General features: G+C 38.4%; 1 protein-coding gene across 6 annotated transcripts in view; it reads left to right on the forward strand.

The window, feature by feature from the left end:
- Window positions 1-24,348, forward strand: part of DPP8 (dipeptidyl peptidase 8) — a 57,458-nt gene extending 33,110 nt beyond the window's left edge. For 2 of the 6 annotated variants that reach the window (XM_032622281.1, XM_032622280.1), the window contains exons 13-21: window positions 2,529-2,608; window positions 5,894-6,046; window positions 6,524-6,659; window positions 7,758-7,903; window positions 13,994-14,140; window positions 15,350-15,502; window positions 16,755-16,897; window positions 17,836-17,947; window positions 20,169-24,348. In XM_032622281.1, the coding sequence (XP_032478172.1) occupies window positions 2,529-2,608; window positions 5,894-6,046; window positions 6,524-6,659; window positions 7,758-7,903; window positions 13,994-14,140; window positions 15,350-15,502; window positions 16,755-16,897; window positions 17,836-17,947; window positions 20,169-20,291 (1,193 nt within the window). In that variant the 3' untranslated portion in view covers window positions 20,292-24,348. Of the gene's footprint in view, window positions 1-2,528; window positions 2,609-5,893; window positions 6,047-6,523; window positions 6,660-7,757; window positions 7,904-13,993; window positions 14,141-14,550; window positions 14,738-15,349; window positions 15,503-16,754; window positions 16,898-17,835; window positions 17,948-20,168 lie in introns of all 6 variants that reach the window. The other 4 variants (XR_004348401.1, XR_004348400.1, XM_032622282.1 and 1 more) reach the window with 4 other exon arrangements.
- The last annotated feature ends 3,583 nt before the right edge of the window (window positions 24,349-27,931 follow it).

A 27,931-nucleotide genomic window follows, 5' to 3' on the forward strand; every position in this document is an offset into this window, starting at 1 on the left:
TATTCCATTGTATACAGAAACACATTTTGTTTATCCATTCACCTATCCATGAACAGATGGGTTGCTTCTACCTTTTGACTGTTGTGAATAATGCTGTAATGAGCATGGGTGGACAGACATCTGTTTCAGACCCTGCTTTCGATTCTTTTGGGTATATACCCAGAAGCGAAATTGCTGGATATGGTAACTCTTTTTGTAATTTTTTAAGGAACCACCATACTCTTTTCCATAGCAGCTGCACCTTAGTACAGTCCCATTAGAAGTGCACAGAAGTTCAAATTTCTCCACATCTTCGCTAACACTTGTTATTTTCTGGGTGTAGTTTTTTTTGTTTGTTTTGGTTTCGTTTTTGTTTTGTGGGGGTTTTTTGCTAAGAGCCATCCTAGTGGGTGTGAAACGGTATGTCATTGTGCTTTTGATTTGCATTTTCCTAATGATTAGTAACATTATCATGTTGCTTAGCCATTTGTATATCTTCTTTAGAGAAATGTCTATTTGAATCCTCTGCCGACTTTTTAGTGGGTTGTTTGTTTTTTCAACATGGCCTTTTTTTAATATATATATAAATTTATTTATTTATTTTTGGCTGCATTGGGTCTTCATTGCTGCGTGCAGGCTTTCTCTAGTTGCGGTGAGCAAGGGCTACTCTTCGTTGCAGTGCGCGGGCTTCTTACTGCAGTGGCTTCTCTTGTTGCAGAGCACAGGCTCTAGGCATGTGGGCTAAAGTAGTTGGGGCATGCGGGCTAAAGTAGTTGGGGCATGCGGGCTCAGTAGTTGTGACTCATGGGCTCTAGTAGTTGTGGCGCACAGGCTTAGTTGCTCCGTGGCACGTGGGATCTTCCCGGACCAGGGCTCGAACCCATGTCCCCTGCATTGGCAGGTGGATTCTTAACCACTGCACCATCAGGGAAGTCCTCAACATGGTCTTTTAAATATCACTCTTACTTGGGAAACAGTGAGCTACATCTTAGGACAGCAAAGTAAATACTGCCTATGACTTTGCTTCTTCTCTTAGCCTAATTGTTTTTTAATCAGACAGGAGCTTATATATCCAAGATTGAGACTTCTTCCCTAAGAGCCTTAGTTTAACTTGGCCCTTAGCATGAAATTGCCCTTACCAGTTCCTCTGTTGTTCAGAAATTAAATCTACTTATGGAATTCTGGAAAGTTTAGTGATGAAGACTGGTCAAAGAGCTTGAATAGTAGTTAATTAACTAAAGCAGCATTCTTGAGACAGTGATAAAAAGATGATAACTTAAAATTTGATGCTCCTGTTGAAGAATAAGAACTGTCACCTTAGCTAACATTCTTCTCAGAACACCTAGCTTCTTTTCCCTCTCAGTGTCTGTTTCTGGGCCCCTCAGTTTGTCTACCTCTTCTTTCCGTTTCCCTCCTTTATACTTAGTCTTTCTTGCTCCAGATCTTCCTCCTTTTCTTGATGTCCATTTTATTTTCTTCTTCCCTCCTTTCTTCCATGAGTGTCTATAATGTGTAACAATTAGTATTTTTTTAAATATTTATTTATTTATTTGGTTGCACTGGGTCTTAATTGCAGCAGGTGGGCTCCTTAGTTGTGGCATGCATGTGGGATCTGGTTCCCTGAGCAGGGATCAAACCCGGACCCCCTACATTGGGAGCACGGAGTCTTAACCACTGCGCCGCCAGGGAAGTCCCAATTAGTATTTATTATATGTTAAATAATATTTATTTTCTGGTGATAAAATTTAAAGTACTAAGTTGAATTTTTGTATCTAAGAAAAAGAAAAGGAGTCTATTTTATTTAACTTGAGTAGGACCCTACTTAAGATCCTGTATCATTTCACCATCTCAGCTTGTCCTCAGCTGTCACTCCCCAGAGCCAGAGCTGGTAGCAGCTAGGCATAGAGCAGTGGTTCCATTTTTTTAACTTTCTCCTTATGCCACTGAGAGAGCCTCATCTACCAAGACAGAATCTTATTAAGATAAATGAGACATGTTGGTATGGACTATGGTAATACCCAATTTGTTTTTGGCAAATGAAAAACAGTTGTATTAAAATTTTCCTTTCTGGCTTCTTAGGTAGTTTGTTGCATTTCTGGAAGAAATGCCTTATTGACCCATTAGATTTTTTTATCTTTCTAACCAAGGGTCTAGGAATGCAAGTGCTTTTGAGTTCTTTTCTGTCTTTGCCGTAACAATCTATTTTGCTGTTTTCACTTTATTTACATGGATTATTCCATTATTATTATGAAGACTCATAACTTGGAATTTTGTTTAACTTTAGACTTTATTATAAGGTGAAATTCACATAACATTAGCCATTTTAAAGTGAACATTTAAAATGAACTGTGGCATTTAGTACATTTACAGAGTTGTGCAACTACCTACCACCTCTATCTAGTTCCAAAACATTTTCATTACTCCAGACATAACTTTGAATTTTTCAGTGTTAACTTTTTGGAAAAAAGAGTTTAGAATACTATTTTTCATTGTTTCATTTGCTTGTAGTCTGGTGTAGAGTGCTGAATTATGATTATGTTTATCTTCAGGTGATTTCAAGTGCCCTGTCAAAGAGGAAATAGCAATTACCAGCGGTGAATGGGAAGTTCTTGGCCGGCATGGATCTAATGTATGTTCTTTTATTCTACTGATATATTTAGTCAACATCAGCTGTGTGTATGCAGCACTAAAAATCAGTAGTGCAACTTCCTATGACCCCAGTATTTTGAAAATATTTTTAGGGCCTAAAAGAACCCAGTTTGTTGGAAAAGAAGAGTCTTAGTTTAAATTATAAATCTTACCCATTTTATAACCCTAGTATTAGATGTAACTAAAGGTCACCATTTTCAAATACAGTGTTGCTACTTAATAAGGAAAGGGCTGGTCCATGCTTTTCGAGTCTAGCAAAAGTGAGTTATGATGTAGTTCGAAAATTATTTCTAAATCTCTTATAGACTACTTGTGTCATTTCTACATTAGAAAATGCATTTACTACTTCTGAAGTAGTGATGCTGTTTCATTCACCTGTTTATCTTATCTCACAAATTTGAAGTTTCATCTACCACCTGCAGAATTTGATGAACATTTATACAGAGCGTAGATTGATAAGGAAGAGGAGGGAAATCCACCCTCTGTTTCACTCTTGGCATATGGCTTTCTGTAGTAATTCAGTGAATTCTAATTTTATTTCTTTTGCCTTTTATAGTACCTTGTGTTTGTTTCAACTTTCAGTTAGGTGGTCAGTTTCATGAGATCTCTAAGAAAGCCATCCTTTATGTGTGATACGTACAGTTAAGTTGATGTATGCTACCAGGATTTAGTGAAGGCCTGTGATTTCCTCAAATTGATTCGGAGATTTACTGAAGGATTATATATACTGGCTACTATAGAAGTCACTCGTAGTCCCCAAGGTGATTAAGGAGAAAGAATGAAGATCCAGGTCCCAGGTTTGTTTTTGTTGGTAAAAACTTTAGAATATAATAGGCGACCTTTAAAGTCTTGTTTCCACTGAGAGTGTCACATGACCTTTTGGTTATATATTCAATATATTTTTTTGTCTTTGGGGACGTTGGATGTTATTGTCACCTGAGAAAAATCTTACAGTGTAATTCTAAGTTCTGATAATAAAAATTTACACTAATGTAAACTTCATGCTGTGTAATGGTTGGACAATACTGAGGGAATCCCCAAAATTGTATTTATGCAGATCTGAACCTTATTTGGGCAACCTAAGTGTCTTTCTACTACTTGCCATAATGTACATCAATTTTCTTCTTTATGTCATGCTTATTTATGTGATGTGTCTCTCTTTCTTACTCTTCTATTTTCTGTCTATTCTTGCTTTACTTTTTTTAAGTTACCTTTCCCTTCTTTACTTTTGCCAGTGACCTGTTCACACCCAAAGATTTCTAATGACCGTAATTGAGTAAATCTTTGAGGCTTTTAAACCCATGTGCCCCTTAGCGTTCTCAAAGTGTGTTTACTGGACCACAGAGGATCAGCATCACCTGGGAACTTTTTAGAACTACAAATTCTTGGCTCCCCTCGCCCCCCAGACCTCCTGAATCAAAAAGTCTGGGGGTGGGACCCAGCAATTTGTTTCACAAGCCCCTCAGGTGATTCTGATATTCATGTGACGCTGAAACCCTCAGGTGTTTCATGTAAAGTTGCTACATGAAACAAAGAAAAGGGGAATGAGGAATTAACCAGTTATTTATGCAGTTTTGAGAGGCCTGACTTCCAACTGCTAGGTCAAGAGCAGAACCAGTCCTGACGTTTTGCACAGATTAACACATACCTGTGAAGCTTCATGAATGTTTGTTCTGCAACTTCCTTGTATTCTTTCTGTCTATGTCATATAGGTCTACTTAATGTCAACTGTGTTTATTTCTCTATCCATGCTAAGAAAATGTTTATAATGACTAAGAGGAAGCTTCTTGGAGAAAATGTGGCATTTAAAAATACTTGCTTTTAGAAATGTACTTGTGTTTTCTTTGCTGTATAAAACAGTTTGAATTTTTTTAAATTATTTATTTTATTTATTTATTTTTGGCTGTGTTGGGTTTTCGTTGCTGCACGCGGGCTTTCTCTAGTTGTGGTGAGCGGGGGCTACTGTTTGTTGGGGTGCACAGGCTTCTCACTGCAGTGCCTTCTCTTGTTGCGGAGCACGGGCTCTAGGCGCGCGGGCTCAGTAGTTGTGGCTCGTGGGCTCTAGAACGCAGGCTCAGTAGTTGTGGCGCACAGGCTTAGTTGCTACACGGCATATGGGATATTCCTGGACCAGGGATCGAACCCGTGTCCCCTGCATTAGCAAGCAGATTCTTTTTTTTTTTTTTACTGTTTATTTTTTTTAACATCTTTATCGGAGTATAATTGCTTTACAATGGTGTGTTAGTTTCTGCTTTATAACAAAGTGAATCAGCTATACACATACCTATATCCCCATATGTCTTCCCTCTTGCGTCTCCCTCCCACCCTCCCTATCCCACCCCTCTAGGTGGTCACAAAGCACCGAGCTGATCTCTCTGTGCTATGTGGCTGCTTCCCACTAGCTATCTATTTTGCATTTGGTAGTGTATATATGTCAGTGCCACTCTCTCACTTCATCCCAGCTTACCCTGGGGGACTCCCTGTGTCCTCAAGTCTATTCTCTACATCTGAGTCTCTATTCCTGTCCTGACAGGTGATTCTTAACCACTGCGCCACCATGGAAGCCCACACAGTTTGAATTTTATTAAACATCATTTGAGTAGGCTGCTAGAAGATTTTGAAAAGGAACAATAAAAGCCATTTATTTAGAATCTTACTGTAATTTAGGAAGAATATTAAGTGAATTCAGCTATGAGTATACTTGCAGTTATTTTGAGTTCTGAATGAAGGCTTAAAAGATCCTTCATACTTATTTATAAACTATACCAGTATTGAAACTGATTGATTGAGTTCAGTTATTCCCCAACCCAATAGATAAGAAATTTTTACAAATTTGTACAAAAAACTAAAGAAGCACTGCCTAAGATAATACTGCACTGAGAAATAGGATGCTAAAATTAAACTCTTTTAAGTGTGCATGAATGGTTGACCTGAGCTGTAATATAGGTATTTTTTTCTCTGTAAAGGATTGTCATTTTAATGAAATAATTTTTTTATTTTAAGAAAAGTACACATTCTAACCATATAGGAAACTACCAGTAGCATGCAACTTGGGCATCTTTTTACCTTCTGGACAGGATCTATTCTTAGCTATAAGACATGAGCAAAACCAACTCAAGCTTATTAACATTGGAGACAGATTTTTAAAAGAGGCACAAGGCAAAGGGTGGCTCAAATGATTTGAATAAAATTGGATATTGTTTGTTAACTTACTGGTCTTGCCAAGGTCATACTAGCACTGATTTTTTTGTTGTTATTTTGACAGATCCAGGTTGATGAAGTCAGAAAGCTGGTATATTTTGAAGGCACCAAAGACTCTCCTTTAGAACATCACCTGTACGTGGTCAGTTATGTAAATCCTGGAGAGGTGACAAGGCTGACCGACCGTGGCTATTCCCACTCTTGCTGCATCAGCCGGGTATTAAGTCCCTGTTTGAAAAGGGTTTCCTGTCATATAAAAAACCCTCTATTCGGGCTTCCCTGGTGGCGCAGTGGTTGAGAGTCCGCCTGCCGATGCAGGGGACACGGGTTCGTGCCCCAGTCCGGGAAGATCCCACATGCCGCAGAGCGGCTGAGCCCATGAGTCATGGCCCCTGAGCCTGCGCGTCCAGAGCCTGCACATCCGGAGCCTGTGCTCCGCAACGGGAGAGGCCACAACAGTGAGAGGCCCACATACCGCAAAAAAAAAAAAAAAAAAAAAAAAACCCTCCTTTTCAGTAATGTGAAAATTGGTGAAGTTGGCCTGCAAAAACCTTATACTTAACTTTAGAATTGTATATGTGTATAAATGGTCAGACTCTTACCATACTCCAGCTGTAGCATCAGTGCACATGTAGCAACAGATAACCTTTTTTACTTTTCCCTGGGGAAAAGTAATTGTTTTTCCTTTCTCTAGCATTGTGACTTCTTTATAAGTAAGTATAGTAACCAGAAGAATCCACACTGTGTGTCCCTATACAAGCTCTCAAGTCCTGAAGATGACCCAACCTGCAAAACAAAGGAATTTTGGGCCACCATTTTGGATTCAGCAGGTACTCATTTCCCTGAGCCTTATCTTAAGTAGGATTAGTACAGTAGGGCACTAAACCTGTGTCATATGTCCACATTTCCTGAACAGAGTCTTCCCGTCTCTTATCACCACCTGTCCCTGAGCTGCTGGGTTCCTGATTGATCCCACCCCTCCTAGTCTATCAGTTATCAAATAAGACTGGTTACCTCCTACTCCAGGCAGGAGCAAGTCTGGAAGGCCTTTTTGAAAATAAGATTAAAATAGTCAAGATACCAGCTAGGAAGTGATTTATTCACATGTTTGGATGAGTTCCCAGATAAACAACTGAATTTGAAGATAATATATACTGAACTAGTAAGACTCTTGGGAAGGGAAGCTGCAGCTTTAAGGAATGCCCAGCTGGTCACTTTCTTAAACTTCTGCAGCACTTGTAGTGGCCATCTTAATAAAAGATAGAACACTCATTCTGTATGGAAGTGAAGAGCACTGTGAATTACCTATTTTTAAAATGCTTGATTTCTTAAACATGAAGAATGGAGTAATTTTTTATATCTGTTAATTCATTTTGTCCCCAAATCCTTTTTTCCTGTTAGGTATTTTCACTCATAAATACCTCCTAAGGGATTAAGAAATTAGTGCAAATCCACAAGGTATAAGTATGTTCTGATGTCCACAATCAGGATTTGTAATATGGTGATGATCTCTGCTTAAACTGTAACATCATCCAGTATACACAGATTTAGTATAGGTCTGTATCACTTTGGAAAACCAATTGATTAAGTTAATTTGTGGTTTCAGTTTCCCATCAGGTATATGGCTTAACCATCAATAAGTAACACAAACCGAGCACAAAGTATTTGTGTTCTGCATGTAAATACCTCCTGGGCTCCAAGGATTATTCATAATACTTTGTGTCTGCTTCTCAAGTGGATAATTTGATATGTTCATTAGATTTCCTTTTTTAAAGATAACTTTGTGCTTGATTTCTTGCTTATCATCTGAAGGGGGGATGGTTAGTTATTTGTGTATAGGGTGGTGGGTTTATGGTATCTTTTCCTTGCTCTCAGATTGCTGAGCTCCCATAAGAACTCCTTTTACAGACTGTGTTACCTCCTCTCAGGTCCTCTTCCTGACTATACCCCTCCAGAAATTTTTTCTTTTGAAAGCACTACTGGATTTACATTGTATGGGATGCTATACAAACCTCATGATCTACAACCTGGAAAGAAATACCCAACTGTGCTGTTTATATATGGTGGTCCTCAGGTGGGCATATTTACATACATATATGTGTGTGTGTGTGTGTGTGTGTGTGTTTTCATTTTCTTTTTCTTTTTTTTAGGTGATTTGTTTTTTAAATGTCTGGTCAATTGTTTAAGTTAAGATTTGAACATTGCTGAGCCTCTGCTATTATTGACTCTGGCTTATGCTCTAATTATCCAATTTAGGAGTTCAGGAAGCTGGGTTTTGTTAGATAGCTAACTCGAAAATCAGTGTCAATTTCTTCTTTTTTCTTTTGGCCACACCATGCGGTTTGTGGGATCTTAGTTCCCCGACTAGGGATCAAACCCAGGCCCTCGCCAGTGAAAGCACAGAGTCTTAACCACTGGACCGCCAAGGGAATTCCCTCAATGTCAGTTTCTTAATTTACAGTGCGGACTATAACTGTCATGGAGAATGTAGTATGTCAGTAGGTAAATATGTTGTTTTGTAGGTAGAGAACTTGTTTTGGAAATGATTTTAAATAATTAAATGTCTTGGTAAATAAAGAGTCTTAACAGATATTTCTGAAAGCCTTGGTAGCCTAATGAATTCCATCTCTTCATTCTAAGGCCACATCTCTCAAGAAAGCTATAATACTTTTATCAGCTAGTTAAGGCAACTGCTATACTACTGTTCAGCACTGTAAGAAGTTTACACCTTGATTTTCTTGTTTCCACCTTAAGTATTAGCATGTGAATATTAAGCAAATTTTACTGTCAGAGTAAAGTATTTTGGATAGGTGAATTGGTAAATTGGTAATTTTTTTAATGTTTCATCTTGGTTATATATCTTACATTGAGACCCTGTAGAAATTAGAATATAATTACAATGTTTTTCTAATAGAACTCTCTTGGACTCAGTAAATATCCTTTAGAATTATACCCAGTTATTCAGATCTGGAAATGTATCTAGATGTAAAGTTATCCAAAAAATAAAAGTAACTACATAAGCCATAACATCTCAGCAATAACTGTCATATATCAAGTTAAACCACTTTGCCATTGTTTAGTGTGTTTTACAAACAAAACATGATTCACATTTGTATAATTGTCATCTACACATAAATTATGAAAGAATTAAATTAGACTTCTCTTAAAAACTTTGAACTAAATCTTTGTAAATTTTAAAAAAGGTGTAATACAGGGCTTCCCTGGTGGCACAGTGGTTGAGGGTCCGCCTGCCGATGCAGGGGACACGGGTTTGAGCCCCCATCCGGGAGGATCCCACATGCCGCGGAGCGGCTAGGCCCGTGAGCCATGGCTGCTGAGCCTGTGCATCCAGAGCCTGTGCTCCGCAACGGGAGAGGCCACAACAGTGAGAGGCCCGCGTACTGCAAAATAAATAAAAATAAATAAAAGGTGTAATACAAAGAAATTCAGGAGAGAAATTACAGGACACGCTCAGAAACTTTACGTGTTTTGTTATATTATTTTGATATTATGACTAAGTAAGAAGGGTGTTTCTCCTTCCCAATGAAGAAATGATATATAAGATATGTGGAAAACACACTATAAAAACTAGCTGGTTATTTATATTTTTAATACTAAAGGACTCCTTATATTAGTAATTAAGTTTAAAAAGTCTAAGCCATATGAAAAGGTAGTATCACTAAGCATTAGGGAAATGCAAATCAAAACCACAATGAGATACCACCTCACACCCCTTAGGATAGCTATTATCAAAAAAAAAAGGAAAATAATAAATGTTGGTGAGGGTGTAGAAAAATTGGAACTCTAATATGTTGCTGATGGGAATGTAAAATGATGCAGCTGCTATGGAAAACAATATGGCAGTACTTCAAAAAGTTAAACATAGAATTATAATCTGATCCAGCAATTCCATTTCAGGATGTATACCCAAAAGAATTCAAAGCAAAAACTCAAACAGATACTTGTACACCAGTGTTGATTGCAACATTATTCACAATAGCCAAAAGGTGGAAGCAACCCCAGTGTCCGTTGATAGATGAATGGGTAAACAAAATGTAGTATGTAGAGGAATATTATGCAGCCTTTTAAAAAAAAAAAGGAAATTCTGACTCATACTACAGCATGGGTGAACATTGAGCTCACTATGCTAAGTAAAATAAGCCAGGCACAGAAGGATAAATATTATATTTTTCCACTTGTATGAGGTACCTAGAAGAAGTAAATTCATAGAGACAGAAAGTAGAATAGAGGTTGTCAGGGACTGGGGAGGGATAGGGAATTATTGTTTAATAGGTTTGAAGTTTCTGTTAGGGATGATGAAAAAGTTCTGGAAATGGATAGTGATGATGGTTGCACAGCAGTGTGAGTGTACTTAATACCACTGAATTATATACACTTAAAATGGTTAAAATGCATGTTTTACCATAATAAAGTCCTCGCCATGCAGTAAAAACAAAATTCTTTAATTGTTTGGAGTACTTTATGAATACAACTACATTTTTTTGCACTTATAGAACAGTTTCTTTCTCAAAGTGTTCTTTGGAAGCATTCAAATTTGGTGAGGCCACAGGAGAATCTGCTATTCAGTTTGCAGGGAGATTTCCCCATAAGACTTTGCATGATAGAATGCATTTGGCACTTCAACCCACTGGGAGGTCATTCATCCTTGTGTTTGATGACCATGTGGATTAGTTATGAAGAGGCTCCTTAATGTAAGATCAGATCTTTCTAATAGCACACAATAACCTTGCAAAATTTGATTAAATCACATAAGTGGTCCAAACCTCTTTTTTCTTGGTGTATATTCAGGTCAAAGTGGGAATCTTTTTTTTTTTTTTTTTTTTGCGGTACGCAGGCCTCTCACCATTGTGGCCTCTCCCGTCGCAGAGCACAGACTCCGGACGCGCAGGCCCAGCGGCCATGGCCACGGGCCCAGCCGCTCCGCGGCATGCGGGATCCTCCTGGACCAGGGCACAAACTCGTGTCCTCTGCATCGGCAGGCGGACTCCCAACCACTGCGCCACCAGGGAATCCTCCAAAGTGGGAATCTTTTGAATAACAACAATGCCACAATTCATAACATGGGGTGAATTACTTCATCGCTAAATGCAGCAACATCTGTAGTCGGACAAAAGTGAAACCAAGGAAAGCAACAAATATTTCCCATTAAAGTCATCAAGGCTTAGTTCTTTAAACTTTTCATTGATAACAGTAGTGTGTTTAAAAATGTTTATTTAGCAAATATTTATGATACTTCCTATATGCCAGACACTGTTCTGCAAACATAAATGCACAAGAGAGCAAGTTAAAATAGCAGAACACAGGTTTTGAAGAATTGATACTGAAGAAAACTTCTGAATTCTTAGTGCTAAAGGGCATTATGTTTAAGTACCTCCTTCTAAGAAGAAGCAGGCCTGGAGGCTGCAAAGGCAGAAACACTGGCTCTGGGGGAGAATGTTGTATCAGGCAATTGAGGCCATCTTCTGTGCTTGACAGCAGGCAAAGAAGTGAGTTATTTTTCTTATATGTTCATATATGTGTTCCTTGCCTAATACTTCTTTTTTTTTCAGCTCCCTCCCTTTAAAAACAAGCACTTTTGCCCACCAAACCCCTCCTCCCAAGGTAGACAGGGAAAACATCACTCTCTTGTCTCTGTTTTTCATTCATTCAGCAAATAGTTATTGAGTTCCTGTTATGTACCAGGCACTATTCTAGGCAGTGAGGATACCACAGTGAACAAGTCAGACTAATGTCCCACCCTCATGGAGATTAATGAGGAAAATAATAAACAAGCAGACATATAAATTATATAACTTCATATAATGGAAGTGTTATGAATAATTGTTGGGAAAGAGGATGGCAAAGTGACTAAAATGAGGGTTCTGACTGGAAGGTCAGGGAAGCTCTCTGAGGTTGCAGAGGATGAGAAGGGATGAGCCATGTTAAAGATCTGAGGGCAGAGCATTGTAGACAGAGGGAACAGTAAATGTTAATGTGTCCTGGGGTTAGAACCAACTTGATATAGTTAGTGGTAAGGTTAGAGTACAGTGCTCAAGGGGGGAAATGGTATGAGATGAGGTCACAAAAATAGCCAAGAGCTAGATAATGTAGTGTCTCAAAGGCAGTGGTAAGGAGTTTAGATCTTACTCTGATCTAAACCCCCTGCCATTAGGAGGACCAAAGCTATAAAGTCATACCTGATTTACATTTTTAAACATCGTCCTGTTGCTGTGAGAACAGACTATACGGAGGACAAGTATAGAAACAGAAAGACCAGTTTGACAGTTGTTGCAGTGGCACTAAACATCTGAAAGTTCAAAAGGAGAAGGTTCTTTTTTTTTTTTTTTTTCCCCGGTATGTGGGCCCCTCACTGTTGTGGCCTCTCCCATTGCAGAGCAACAGGCTCTGGACGCGCAGGCTCAGCGGCCATGGCTCACGGGCCCAGCCGCTCTGTGGCATGTGGGATCTTCCCCGACCGGGGCATGAACCCGTGTCCCCTGCATCAGCAGGCAGACTCTCAACCACTGCGCCACCAGGGAAGCCCCAAGGAGAAGGTTCTTTATACCGCCACTGCCAGTCTAGCCCACTCAATGCTCAGTAGGTATTTATTGAGTGAAGACAGCATCGATGTTTATTTTAACTCCTGGCTGGCTTGGTTTTCCCATTGGTTTCAGCCAGAGAACACTTCCTCAATTTTGCCAGAACCTTTTTTTGTTTGTTTATTATCTACCTTAGTATCCACCAAACCTTGAACTTCTGTAACTTTCTGCCCATTAATTAAAGTCTTCTTTTCACCAGAGAGTATATTTCTGGTGAAGCCCAAACTACATTTAATTTCTCAGTCATTTTGAAGTATAGTTTCTAGGGCAATAAAGATATTTAAGAATTATTCTACCTTTTGCACTGATATGTGTAGCAGGAAAAAAGAAGCTGACTGGTCATAGTAATTCATTAAAATACTTCAGTTTTCCCTCTACTGGTCAGAGACAATCCCAGAAGAGACAGGTAGGGAGAAAAAATGATCTTATTCTGTCATTTGAATGATACAATTCTTCCTCAGGGTAGAAGTAATCATTTTAGTAATTTTTTCTGTGGGGTAGGTTAAATCACTTATCTTGTATGTAGTTAATAGTAGATTATAATTTTAAAGTCTGTAGTTACTCAGTAATTCCTCGGAACTTTGAGTGTGAAGTTAAGAAAGAAAAGAAGTAACATGAACATGAAAAGATTTAATTTAAAAGTAAATAAGGGGACTTCCCTGGTGGTGCAGTGGTTAAGAATCCGCCTGCCAATGCAGGGGACATGGGTTCAAGTCCTGGTCCGGGAAGATCCCACGTGCTGCGGAGCACCTAAGCCCATGTGCCACAACTACTGAGCCTGCGCGTTAGAGCCCACGAGCCACAACTACTGAGCCCGCGTGCCACAACTAGTGAAGCCCACACGCCTAGAGCCCGTGCTCTGCAACAAGAGAAGCCCCTGCAGTGAGAAGCCCGCACACCACAACTAAGAGTAGCCCCCGCTCGCCGCAACTAGAGAAAGCCCAGGCGCAGCAACGAAGACCCAACACAGCCAAAAATAAAATAAGTTAATTTTAAAAATAAAAATAAATCAGGGAGGGCTTCCCTGGTGGCGCAGTGGTTGAGAGTCCGCCTGCTGATGCAGGGGACACGGGTCCATGCCCCGTTCCGGGAAGATCCCACATGCCGCGGAGAGGCTGGGCCCGTGAGCCATGGCCGCTGAGCCTGCACGTCTGGAGCCTGTGCTCCGCAACGGGAGAGGCCACAACAGTGAGAGGCCCGCGTACCGCAAAATAAATAAATAAATAAATAAATAAATCAGGGAGAGGGGGAGGAGGGGAATTGCTAATCAATGGGCATAAAAAATTCTTAATTAAAAAAAAAAAAATTCTTAATTATGCAAGATGAATAAATTCTAGAGATCTGCTGTCCAACATTGTCCTATGATTAACAATACTGTATTGTACACTTAAAATTTTAAGAGGGTCCATTTCATGTTGTGTTCTTGCCACAAGAAAATAATTTCATTTTATAGGCAAAATAATGTTAAAAATTTAAGCTTTCTATTTTTTGCAGCATCCTGCCTCTCTTATGCTTTTGTATGCTGCCATATAATAAATTTCACTGAAGTTGTATTTCTTCCTCAGGTGCAGTTGGTGAATAATCGGTTTAAAGGAATCAAGTATTTCCGATTGAATACCCTAGCCTCTCTGGGTTACGTGGTTGTAGTGATAGACAACAGGGGATCCTGTCACCGAGGGCTTAAATTTGAAGGCGCCTTTAAATATAAAATGGTGTGTGAACATACAAACATTTTTCTTTTAAAGACATTTACAATTTTTGGTGCATTGTTTAGTGTGAAATCCCAGAGAAGGAGTTGGGGGAAGGCACTGTGAGTGTGTGTGCACGTGTGTGCATGTGAGCATGTGTTATGGTTTGGGGGTGGGAGGAAAGGTACAACTTGATATTCACTAGGCTATTCATGTCTACCTATATGTAAATTTGGGGAGCTGAGATAGAACCACTTTTATATAGAAACCCCCTCTCTTTCTATTTTTTATGTCCAGTTTAGCCAGAAGCCAGTCCATTTAGTTTTCAGCATCCTGTACACTATTAGGAATAATTGAGATTTGTTCTGTCCTCTGTGAAGAGAGAAACCAACTGGTTAGTGCCTTCCTTGTGACAAGCCTCTTTCTCTCTACAGGAAGCTTTAAATGCTACCTTTTAGAGATGCCCCATGTCCTTTCTGCTGCTTTGGGAAATGATGAGAATCCGATGTTCCTTTTGCACAGTAAGGCAGTTACTGTGTTTGCCAGTGTATTGGACATGCTGAGTAAGACATGGGGATTTTCTCCCACAGCCAGTTCTTTGACCTTATGTTGTATTCTCATGTAAGTTTTTGTTTTTATTTTTGTTTTTGGCTCAGTGAAGTGAGATTGTGTGCACTGGCAGGCCTAGTAATACAGACAGGGTGGTGGCGATAGGAATTAGGACTATACAGGACTTTAAAGAAATTGTATGTTCAGTTCCTAGAGGTAGGTGATAGGGAAATAGGATAATGCGTCAAGAGTGATTCCTTCTGCTTTATTACATTAAGTTTTAAAAAGGAGAGGTAATATTAGTCAACCACTTAAGGGGGCTAATTTTTTATCTTTGGGTATAGGAAGGCTTGTTACAAGGAAGATGCTGACCTCTTAGCAGACAACAGAACAAATGGAAATGGGAAATACCCATACGGCAAGGGACATTTTGGGTCACGGTAGGAAAGAACTTTATGACTAAGGGGTAACTAAACCCTAGGACAGGCTAGCAATAGAAGCTATAGGCTCCTATCTCTAGAGTTAAAAAATTTTTTTTCAAGCAACAGAATTTCCATTGATAATGAGTTCTTATCTAAAAAAACTACAGGTATTTTTAGTAAGAACATCTATCAGCTTTAAAAGCACTCTTATAATAAGATCTTTATTTATCAGAATCAGTGAAATGCTCTCCATTTTTTACAGGGTCAAATAGAAATTGACGATCAGGTGGAAGGACTCCAATATCTAGCCTCTCAATATGATTTCATTGACTTAGATCGTGTGGGCATCCATGGCTGGTCCTATGGAGGATACCTCTCCCTGATGGCATTAATGCAGAGGTCAGATATATTCAGGGTATGTGATTTCCTATGGTACTTCTTTTTGCAATAAGCGTAGAATTTTCTATAAATTGAGATATGAGGAAATGCAAATTTTCTGAAGGTTTACAAAGTTGACAGTACTGTGAAATGTTAGGGTTTGTGTGTTTAATAGCCGTGTGAAATAATAGATATATCTTGTCAACTCGTGAGTTATGTTTATGTATCTTTATCTACATTTATCTATATAAAATAATTGTCAACTTGATCAGTTACTGGCTATTTATAGACATATGCCAAAGATTATGGGAGATAGTCATGATTAGTAAAACACACATTCATATTGGGTTGTTCTTATTTGTGTAATTGTTGGACTATAACCTCTGAGGGCAGGGATCTGTCTGCCCTATGCTGTATCCTCAGCTGCCAAGCACAATGCTTGGCACATAGTCGGTCCTAAGTAAATCTGTACTGAATGAATAAACTATGAAATATGTAAACAATGATTCCAGTTCTATAAACAACTTCTTAGAAAAATATGTTACAAAAAAATATAAAATGATGCTAACAGTTGTTAAGGGAATGGGAATTATGAGTGGCATTTTTCTTTTTAATATTTCAATAACATTTTATTTTACAGTGAAAATTTTTTATTTTTTAAGAATAAAAACTATAGGGTTTTTGTTCTTACATGTATATTCAGATAATCTTTATTTATAATAACCACAAAATGAACTCTGAATACTGCCATAATTTTCCCAGGCTTGCAGCTGTCAAGAAAGTAATTACAGTATTTAAATCAATATTTAAATATAAAACTGTGTGGGAGACTTAAAATGAGGCAAGTATTTAGTGTTTAAATATATTTCATTCATTGTTTTAAATTCTGTACTGCCAACAGAAGCTAAAAAAAAAAAAAGACTGCTTTTTCCTATATAAAGCTGACACTTGTCCCATATTTTTTTCCCCAGGAGCAGGAATGAATTTACACTGAGGCATTCATATGTTCTAGTTCAGCCTCCCCTTTTAACAGAGGCCCATGTTTATATTTCATCTAGCCCAGGTTAAGGATTTGGTGTGTGGAACATGAAGCTAACTGACTCACAAAGTATCAAATTCTTGACCTTCGCACTCCCCTTTGATTTTCTGAGTTGCCTGAGACCATGTATGCTCCAGTCATGGGGCTAAAGCCTAAGGATAATTTTAGCCTGTAAATTTGCAGTTACAGACTCTCAGTGCTAGCCATTCTTTTCTGGACCACACTTGACTGTCAGTGTTATCTTATGCAGGTTGCTATTGCTGGGGCCCCAGTCACTCTGTGGATCTTCTATGATACAGGCTACACGGAACGTTATATGGGTCACCCTGACCAGAATGAACAGGGCTATTACTTAGGATCTGTGGCCATGCAAGCAGAAAAATTCCCCTCTGAGTAAGCTTAAGCTTTAAAATTAAAATTATAAATTTAAAATTGTATCTTTAAAAATTGTCTTTAATAATAAGGAAAACTATAAGCATGACAAAACCAAAGCTAATATTTTATAGAGTACTAGAAGACATAGCTGTTTGTCAAAGCTTAATTATAGGCCAGTTCATATAATTTGGGTTTTTTTACAAGTTATATTTGAAGCAGTTGCTTAAGTGATAAAAGAGGCTTAATTAAGTACACAACTGTTTCAAGGTGGAAAAAATTCCATTTCTGCTTACGTATATTTTGCAAGTAACATATATGATTTTTCTTTTTCTAGGGACATGCTATAATTATTGATGTGTGCTAATATCTTAATAGGAAATAGAACACGATTTAATTAAATTTTTTTTTCTTTACATGTAGCATCTGGTTAATATATTACTAATTTAATATTGAAATGCTGAATCCTTTTTTTAAATAAATGTATTTATTTATTTATTTTGACTGCCTTGGGTCTTCGTTGATGCGCGCGGGCTTTCTCTAGTTGTGGTGAGCGGGGGCTACTCTTTGTTGCGGTGTGCGGGCTTCTCATTGCGGTGGCTTCTCTTGTTGCGGAGCACGGGCTCTAGGCGTGTGGGCTTCAGTAGTTGTGGCACGTGGGCTCAGTAGTTGCGGTTTGCGGGCTCTAGGGCGCAGGCTCAGTAGTTGTGGCACACGGGCTTAGTTGCTGCATGGCATGTGGGATCTTCCTGGACCAGGGCTCAAACCCGTGTCCCCTGCATTGGCAGGCGGATTCCTAACCACTGCACCACCAGGAAAGTCCCAAAATGTTGAATCCTTATTCTAATATTACAGTGTAAGGAAGTTAACATAGTTAGTTGTGATTAGTTTTAAGGAGTTAAGTGGTTTTCCCAAATACTCTTATTTTGCCTAATCCTCTGATATTTCCATTTTTCCAGACCAAATCGTTTACTACTCTTACATGGGTTCTTGGATGAGAATGTCCATTTTGCACACACCAGTATATTACTGAGTTTTTTAGTGAGGGCTGGAAAGCCATATGATTTACAGGTGAGTTCTTTTACATTTTCTGATTAAAATAGCCATGATTAGTGATTGGTTACTTTGAAATATAATAAAGTATGGAGTAAGGTTGAAGTTTCAGCTGTGGCCACTCTCTGCTTAAGAGAACTAAAATAATAGGCATAGTTAGTAGTGCCTCTGGTTAGATAAAAATTAAGATCCTGTGGAAGTCAGGATGAAAATTGTCCTATCAGATTACATGACTTGTGTATCTGTATCTGCTTTCAGTTTGTAATCATGGACAAGATGACAGGAGTCCATTCACTATCCTCCTTTGCTTTTCTTCTTCCTCTTGGAAGGGTAAAGAAATGCTAGTTGATTTCATTGTTATAAAGGATTTTTAGGACCTGATTACAAGGTCTTTTAATTTTCTTCTGTTTTATATTGACATTGGAGCAGAAACCAACAAGTTACTTACCACCATTGCTCCATTACTCAAAAAAAAGCTTTTAAGAGAAAATTTTCCTCCTTTCTTCCTCGTTTCTACTCCTTACACAGATTGTTCTCATAAGAAATGAAAAATATTACTTTTCCCTTTTTTGTGTTTCAGTTGACATTTATGTAGGTAAACTATGAGATATTTGTCTATAGCAGCAGTTTTCAAGCGTTTTGGTCTCAGGACCCTTTTATATACCAAAAAGCTTTTGTTTATGTGAGTTATGTCTATCAGTATTTCTCATATAAGATATTAAGACTAAGAAAATTTTTAAATATTTATTTATTTAAAATTAACAATAATAAACTATTACATGTTAACACAGATCACATTTTTAATGGAGGAGAAAATTTTTCAAAACAAAACAATTTACTAAGAAAGTTAGCACTGTTTTACATTTTTCTAAATCCCTTTAATCTCCGGCTTAATAAGAAATACATCTAGATTCTCGTATCTACTTCCACATACAATCTGTTGTGAAATGTTGTTTTGGCTAAAGTAAATGAAGAAATTTTGGCCTCACAAAATATGTAGTTAAGAAATGGGAGTAATATTTTAGCTTTTTCAGATAATCATGGATATTTTTCTTTGTTGCTACACCAAAACTGGTAGTTTCTTAAAGGTTAGTCTTAGTGTGGAATCTGAAACCATATCTGTAAACTTTTCATACTCTGCTACATTACAATCTGTTGGATCTCGTACTTCAAATGGATCTTTTACCCATGCATTGGTCATCTGGAAAATATTGCTTCACTTCTAAGTGTTGATCCACTTAATCATACAATATTTTTTAAATCATATACATTGATATTACCACTGATCTCAACAGAAAATTCTCCAAGTATTGAGAAGCTCATGAGCTAGGAGTGGTAGATGCAAGTTTTCCAAAATTCTAATTTTCATTTAAAAGCTCAAAATTTATCATTGGCAACGAATACTGTCAATGTTGTCCTTGAAGTGACTGGCTCACATCATTTTTAGAAAATGTTTGCCAGATAGCCAAGTCTGAATCACCATAGTTGTCATTCTTTCAAGTGAAAAATGGAGTTCCATTTAAAAACTCAGTTGTAAGGACTTCCCTGGCTATCTAGTGGTTAAGACTCCGTTCTTCCACTGCAGGGGGCATGGGTTCGATACCTGGTCAGGGAACTAAGATCCCGCATGCTGTGCGGCGGGGCCAAAAGAAAAAACAAAACAAAACTCAGTTGTACAAGTCCTTTTCCTTGAGACATCGTGTAGCAGAAGTGCTTTATGCCTTCTTCCCATCTTATCACCACAGAATATAAAAAGACCTCTGCTTAAGGGTTGCAACTTAATAAAATTCTAATTTTTACTACTACTTAAGGAAAACTGGCATTTTTTCTTGTTTACAAGTGTATGTCACTGCCTTGATTCATGCTAAGGCACCAGCACTTTTACCCACCATTGCCTTTCATTATCAGTGCAAATGCCAACACAGTGAATAAAGGCAAATAATATCTTAGTTTTGATCTGAAAGTAAATATGACCTTGTGTATCCCTGGAAAGAGTTCTGAGGACCCCAGAAGTCTGCAAACCACACTTGGAGAACCACTGATCCTTCTGTAAGCTTAGTGGTACATAGGGAATTATAAAAAGAGAAGGCCCTTTATATAGGATATATGTGTATAATATCTTGGAGAAGCTCTGCTCCATGTTATTAATTCTGTTGAAAATCTCTGGAAAGCTTTGGAAGGAGATGTATTCCTAAATTCTTATTTTGTGTATTTTGATTTTGTTGTTGTTGTTTTTAAGATCTATCCTCAGGAGAGACACAGCATAAGAGTTCCTGAATCTGGAGAACATTATGAACTGCATCTTTTGCACTACCTTCAAGAAAACCTTGGATCACGTATTGCTGCTCTGAAAGTGATATAACTTTGACCTGTGTAGAACTCTGGTATACACTGGCTGTTTAACCAGATGAGGAGGTTTAATCAGTAGAGAATTGATCATCACATTTTGGTACCTGCCACATAACATCTACTTCTGAAAGTATATTTGGTGCCATGCAGGTGTTTACAGCTTGTAGATAGTAATCTAATACCTTAACCATACACAAAATTAAATGATACATATTTCTAAGGGACCCAGCAATACCATGAGAATTACTGAAAGAAATAAGACATTAGTACCATGTATCCATACTACCTTATTTTCATTTTTAATAGCATTATGAAACCTCATGGACTTAATTAGTGTATTTTTACAGTATACTTCTGAGTTTGTTAAAATATGATATTAGTGATTGGTTTGGTTCAATTCCAGAATCTCTGACTAGTTACAGATTTGATAGCACTTAAATGTAATTGAATAGCTTATACTACATTGCTTGGGGTGTATCCAGCATGTTATGAACTAATCACTATTAAACCTATGGCTTAACCGGTCATTAATGATTTTTCAAGGATAACTTAGTAGCCTCCTAAAGACACTTAATTTTGTTTCATTCAGACTCTGACCAGTTTTTAACCAATTTAAACTGTATCTAGTATAAATAGTTCTCTTTGATGATATGACCGAGTGGGTTTTTCCTTTCACATAAAGGCAAGTAACTGTATATGTAGCATGGATTTAATTAGCCTTATAATATTGATAATTACAGACAGGAAAATTTTAATCAAATGATTAGAGCTTAAATATTTGCAGGCAATTTCTTTCACTTTAGGAAAAGAAAAAAGTACACATTCACTTGTATTTTTCAGAAAATTTAGTGGAGCCAGTTTCCATTGGGTATTTCCTCATTGAAATATTCCAGAGTTTTAGGGCAGTGGAGGGGAATTTTGGTGTGGTGGGGGAGACCAGAGTGTGGAGAACGGCAGGGAGAGGAGAAGGCAAAGGGCTGCTTAAGATCTAAGCAGAAGTATAATTTGACAAAAAATACTCATGAAAAAGTTTAGGAATTGAAATTTAAACTCCTAGAATATTAGTTAAGGAAACCAGATGAAGAAATCACACTCTTGCCGACACAGGTACAGACTAACATTATTCAGGGGAGGAAAAGTTCCTTAGAGTTACTTTTACAATTCTAATTCTAATTTTTTAAATTTTCTTCTTAATTTTGGAAACCTTACAAATTGAAACTTTCTTTAACCTTTTTAAATTATTTGAGTATTATTTAGATATTGTGAGCTTAAAGAGTTTCCAGACAACCTCTTTACCATAAACTGATCCCCAGCAAGGCATGGCTCTCTTTTGCAATGTTCAAAGCTTATAAGTGAGTTCTTGAATGACCATGACATTTTTCTGGTTTAGCTCTAGCAGTTGACTATTAAGGGAGCTTGTAGTGCCGATTGGGATCTGCCATCTTAGAATCTTAGGGTGTTAGATGGGTCACATTGGAGCCAGTGGCAGAGAAGGCACCTATGAGTTTGACAAGCCTCAGTGTTTGGAAAGTACTTCTAAACAACACTCCAAAAAAAAAATTACTCTCTTCTTTCTCACCACTACAGAGAGAGTAGATTTCTGCCCTAGAGAGCACAGCCTCCATTAGTAAGGATGGTGACTGTGCGTGAGATGTGGACTTCATCACTAAGGGCCGCATGGGAGGTGGGGGAGGTCCAGAGATGGCAGGGTGACCTGGTGGTGCTGTCTGTGGAGGGGGATTGGGTTTTGCTGTTTTTGTATTTATACTGTATAATAGGTACCACACTTTTCCCTGTGTCTGTATATGTATTGATTTTCCTGTTATGATATTTTCCCATGCCAATATTTGTTTATATTTTTTTCAATGTTAAATTAAATTGATTTGGGTAACTTTTCTTCCCCAAGAAAGTATTTTCCCCCATGACTTAAGTATGTATCTGATTACTGAAGATGGTTTTTGTCTAGGGACTAGTGGCATCTGACCATCTAACCTTATATAATATGCAAAGTAGAAATGCTATACAGTGGCTTTTATACAGCTACTCATTTGAAACCTCTTACCCAATAAGGCTGTTTCTTCAAAATGGCATCTCATATTTTATCAAAACAAACCTTAAAGAACCTCATGGACTCTTGAATTCACAGGTGTTTTCCTTTTGCATCTTGCCTTCTGCTTTCCTCCCATCACAAGGAATGCTTCTGTTATAATTCCCAGTCAGTCAAATGCCATTCTCCTTCCATAGGGGGAAAAATACCTGACTGAATGCACTTACAGAAAGACAGCTCAACTGAATTTGATTTTAAAATCAATGTGGAAAACATCATAGTCAATTCAAGCAATCAGTAGAAATCTCACTAAAACTATTTGTACCCTGTGTTTGGGTAACAAACTAAAAGGCAAGAGTATAGCAACATTTTTAGTGAGAACCAAAAAGCACTAGCTTAAACATCAAAGGGGGGTTTTGCAGGTTTGATAATTGGGCGCACTTGAACAACCATCAGTAGTTATGGTTGCTTCTGTGTTGTTGAGCAGTGGGACTCAAAATCTAAGATTCATCTGGGATGCTTATGAAAAGAAATGCAATCTTGAACCTCACTCTTAGAAATTTGGATTTTATTGATTTAAGTGGAGACCAGGAATCTACATGTCTAACAAGCTTCCCAGGTGACTCTAAAGCAAGTCATTTGTGGGCTACTTTAAGAAACTCTTCTGCAGAGAATGAGTTGGATTAAGAAAATAATAGGTGATTTCTACACTGGACTGATTGATAAGAACCTAAAACAATAGTCAAGATAGCTGCTCATCTGTGATGACTGTTGGCCCTTTTTTCACTCTGAAAAAAGCAGAAGGTATCATTAACTATATATCCCCTTGGTCTGGAGATTAATTTTGGAATGAAGGTTTTTCTGTCTATGCCATTCCTGGCTTGTTTCCAAAGCCTCATACAAGAGGATGAAGTCACAATGCATGCATTATTTTTCAGAAGAATGAGATATAGATATTGTTGCTTACTTTACTTGTTTTACTTCTTACAGAAGGTGTATCCCACCTCTCTGTGACAGTGTTCTCTCTTTAGGTGGAATGACTCCTATGAGATCTCTCATTATTACAGAATTGTAAAATTTTCAAGCTGTTTTATCTTTGGTATAATCTGGTGTTCTCATTATTTAGAGAAGGAAATCTCCATATAGAGAGAGGAGAAAATATACCCATGGTCACACAGCCAGTTAGTGTTTGGTTGGTGCTAGACTCCATCCAGATATCCTAACTCATGGTAGTTAAATGATATGTAGAAAAGGCAAATTTTTAAAGAAGTATTTATTAATATATTCCTATGAAACATTTTAAAGATAACGTAAAATGGTTAATTTTTCCATTCTAAAGTAAATGCTAAGCATGCTTATTAATGAAGCAGTACTTCTAATTAGTATATGACATTCTGAAGTTAATTAAAATTGTTAACACTAAATGTGTCTTCCTTGGTGTAGTGGGGAGTTTGGGGATTGGGGTATAGAGTGCTTGCTTAAGCCTGGGAGCCCAAATTATAGCTGTTTAAAGTAAGCAATGAGACATGGCCATATCTAAACTAAGATATGTAAGGTGAGTGTCCATTCCCAGCAGACACAAAGGAATAAGGAAACTTTCCTGACTCCCGCCTTCCCAACCCCAACCAGCCTCACCTAATCCATCTTGCAGCCTGAAATATGGAAACATGTTAGTGCAAGGTGCTGGCTCTTGCTTTTCTTATTTCGTCAAGAGACAGTTCTAGGTAATCATTTGAGAAGTCCCTCAGAGAGAGAAAAAGTATGTTTGTTTTTGCATAACCCAAATACAAATTTATGTTGTATTCAGCACAGTTGGAGTTCAGGTCTTTAATTTTAGAACATAAAGTGCCTGCTGTTTTAAGCATTGACTTATATAAAAAGAACTGCATGTCTCACTCCAGTAAGTTTATGGGTTTTCTCATTTTCAGCTACATGGCTTTTAATCATGTAAAGTGAAACATTAGTTTTGTTGCATTTTATTACAGGTTCTTTGTTGCAATAAAGATGCTGCTAAAATAATTGATGTAAATGTCCCTTTTTCCCCATTCCCCCATTTGTACAATCTTTGCCTTGATTAGTGGCAACTGTGAGTGGTTAATACACACGAACAAGGTCATGTGCTTGCAGTGGCCAGCGGAGACTGCAAGGTGGTTACATGGGGTTTCTAGTATAAACACCAACTAAAAATGCATCCAAAGCCAGAGGGAGGTGTGCAGAGACCTGCTTTGTACCTGTAAGTGGTTCCCCACAGCCAGCGTTGGTACTCCAAGGGTGGGTGGTGCTTGGAGCCAATGATTAATATAACCTCCCTGAGCAGCTAGGAGTTTGTCTGGAATGCCTCTTGGAGTTGACAGTGGTTTCTGCATGCTCCCCAGGAAATTTCAAGGGAGTTCAGTGTAATACTTTCTTCAGAGATTTCTTTGACAATTCTCTGGTCTTTTGAAGCTGTACTAGAGAAAGGGTAGGGGAAAGAAGCAGATGAACCCCTCTAAAACTAGTAAATTTGGGTTTGTCTAATAATCCAGAACAGACCCTCAATCTGGATTCTGTAATCCTCTAAAGTGGTATGCAAAATATTGCATGAATGAGTAGAGGTGCATTCTGGGGAGAAGGGCTTTGGCATTATCACATTCTCAAAGGGATAATGATTTTTAAAAAAAACACTGCTATGTTATGTATTAGGGTCTTAAACTTTTAATTTGTATACAAAAATTCTTAGAAATAAAGATTATCTTTAAACAGGTTACTGCTATAGACCTATCCTTTTTACCTCATAACACATTAAAAAAAAAAAATCTCTGTGACTCTGGGATAAACTGAGGTACACTGGGTTAACCTGTTGAGGTTGCTTGTCGCCAGAAGTGACCAGCCAGACTCGCCCAAACTCTAAAGAGATTAATACCTCAGCACACATATAATTCATTTATGGCACTCCAGATGGGAACATTTTATAGACTACTTTGGTCTCTTTAATTTAGCCAGGATTTATTGCTAATCAAAAATCAGCTTTCAGCTTTCAACCTGGCCATAAGCATCCTGCAAAGACTGTGCTGGCGGTACACACTTCCCAGTGGCTCTCGGGCTCCAGAGCCCTGTCAGAGCAAGTGTATGGTCTCGAGGCCTCTGGACGTCCCTCTAGCGTGACCTTACCCACGCAGTGGTGATGAGAAACAGGGATTGATCCCTTGGTGCTTTGGAGGGGAGCAGAGTCGAAACAACTGTAGTATGAGGATCCCATAACCACAACTTTATTTTGGAGTGGTTTGGGGAATCACCAGGATTTAAATAAGTTAATCAGCCTAGTTCCACGAATCTGGTACCCTGGCCCTGCCACCCTGGAAGAGGTTGAACTCCCATTGAAATGGATTAGATGGGATTCAGCTCTGACGTAGGCAATGAGATTTTTGAGTTTATGAGCTCCTTACTGAAAGATAACACGTTCTAAATTGGCTCCCAAACTTAAGTTCTTGAAATAGAAGTTCGGGAACAATTAAGATAGTTGTCCTTAGCCAGTTTCAGGAATCCACCCCCAACCCCACCCCCATCTTCACTAGAAAGGCACTCTGCAGAAGAGGAGAGTGTAACATTCTACTCACAGGTGACAATTATTTGCAGGAAGGTCCTCTGGCTGGGTAGGTTCTGGAAAACACAGTGCTCTTCTGTGAAATGGACTCTCCGTGTTGGCCTGGTTTCTGGGCATATGTATGGTCGTAGTTATATCCCTCAGCATGTGTGTGAGTGCCATGTATGTCTGTAGTTTCTTGGGTACTTAATGATGTGTTGCCTAGCCAGTTAGTTGTTTTTCGTTGTCTCAACTGTCTATTCCTCCTCATTCCTGTCGCTGCTCCTACCTCAGTCTAGGACCTGTAATGTCATGCTGGGCTGCAGTAGAAGGTGAAGATTAAGAATTCCAAGTGACTTCAAAGAAGCAGTTCACAACTGTCATTCAGCAAATATTTAGTAACAATCATGTGCTAGGCCTGTGTAGGCCATGAGGAAACAAAGATGAAGAGGACACAGCCCTTGCCCTCAAGAGGTTCTCAGGACCAACTTCACCTCCCACCTCACTAGCACACCCGGTAGGACACCGACTTTTTTTTTTTTTCTTTAATGCTTTCATTTTATTTATTTTTTTATACAGCAGGTTCTTATTAGTCATCAACTTTATACACATCAGTGTATACATGTCAATCCCAATCACCCAATTCATCCCACCCCCAGCACCCCGCGGCTTTCCCCCCTTGATGTCCATACGTTTGTTCTGTACATCTGTGTCTCAACTTCTGCCCTGCAAACCGGTTCATCTGTACCAGTTTTCTAGGTCCCCCATATATGCATTAATATACGATATTTGTTTTTCTCTTTCTGACTTGCTTCACTCTGTATGATAGTCTCTAGATCCATCCACGTTTCAACAAATGACCCAATTTCGTTCCTTTTTATGGCTGAGTAATATTCCATTGTATATATGTACCACATCTTCTTATCCATTTGTCTGTCGATGGGCATTTAGGTTGCTTCCATGACCTGGCTATTGTAAATAGTGCTACAATGAGCATTGGGGTGCAATGTGTCTTTTTGAATTATGGTTTTCTCTGGGTATATGCCCAGTAATGGGATTGCTGGATCATATAGTAGTTCTATTTTTAGTTTTTTAAGGAACCTCCATACTGTTCTCCATAGTGGCTGTATCAGTTTACATTCCCACCAACAGTGCAAGAGGGTTCCCTTTTCTCCACACCCTCTCCAGCATTTGTTCTTTGTAGATTTTCTGTTGATGCCCATTCTAACCCACCCACTTTCTTAAAGGCACGATAAATTAGCACTTTCCTACGTCAGTCCCTAATCAAATTCAAGTTGTACCAGACATTCAAGGCCCTGTGTCACCTGACCCAGCCTCACTTTCCCTCTGGGCTCTTCATTCACCCACAAGCATCCTGAAGTTTTCCTCTTTCAATTAGCAGAACGCATGCTTTGAGGCCAGTCCCAGGTTCCTCTTGGCACCCTACAGAGCTTATATGGGAATCTACCCCACCTGATGTAGGTGATATTGCAAAATGGTACCAGCATCAGCTTTGGAGCCTGGCTTCAACCCTTATGTCTGCTACTTGCTAGCTTTATGGGCTTGTGCATGTTTGTTTACATAACACTCTGATCCTCTGTTTCCTTAGGTGAGAAATGGGAATAATAACAGAACCCTCCTCAGTGGGTTATTGTGAGGATGAAATTTGTTTAATATACTATAAAGCACTTGGTGCCTGGCATGCAATAAAAGTGCTCAATAAAGATTATCTTAGATTTAGCACTTTATTTCATACCATACTGTTTGCCACTGATTTTGTTTCTGCCATTAGATTACAGACTGTGAGAGTAGGCACTCTATTATACTTGGTTAATTCTCCCCATCATACCTACTATAGTCAGATATGTAGGAATCACTTATTAGGTACTTGAATACCAAAAACACTTTTAAATGAAAAAAATATTTTGACCTCCCCGATTTAGGATTATCTGATTGATAGGTTTAGGTTCCTGAGCACCCATCTACCGATTCACTTGTAAGACTGAAAGAAACAAAATTCTCCCCAGATTTAAGCTTATAGGAT

Source organism: Phocoena sinus, chromosome 2, assembly GCF_008692025.1.
Source record: "Phocoena sinus isolate mPhoSin1 chromosome 2, mPhoSin1.pri, whole genome shotgun sequence".
Taxonomy (NCBI): domain Eukaryota; kingdom Metazoa; phylum Chordata; class Mammalia; order Artiodactyla; family Phocoenidae; genus Phocoena; species Phocoena sinus.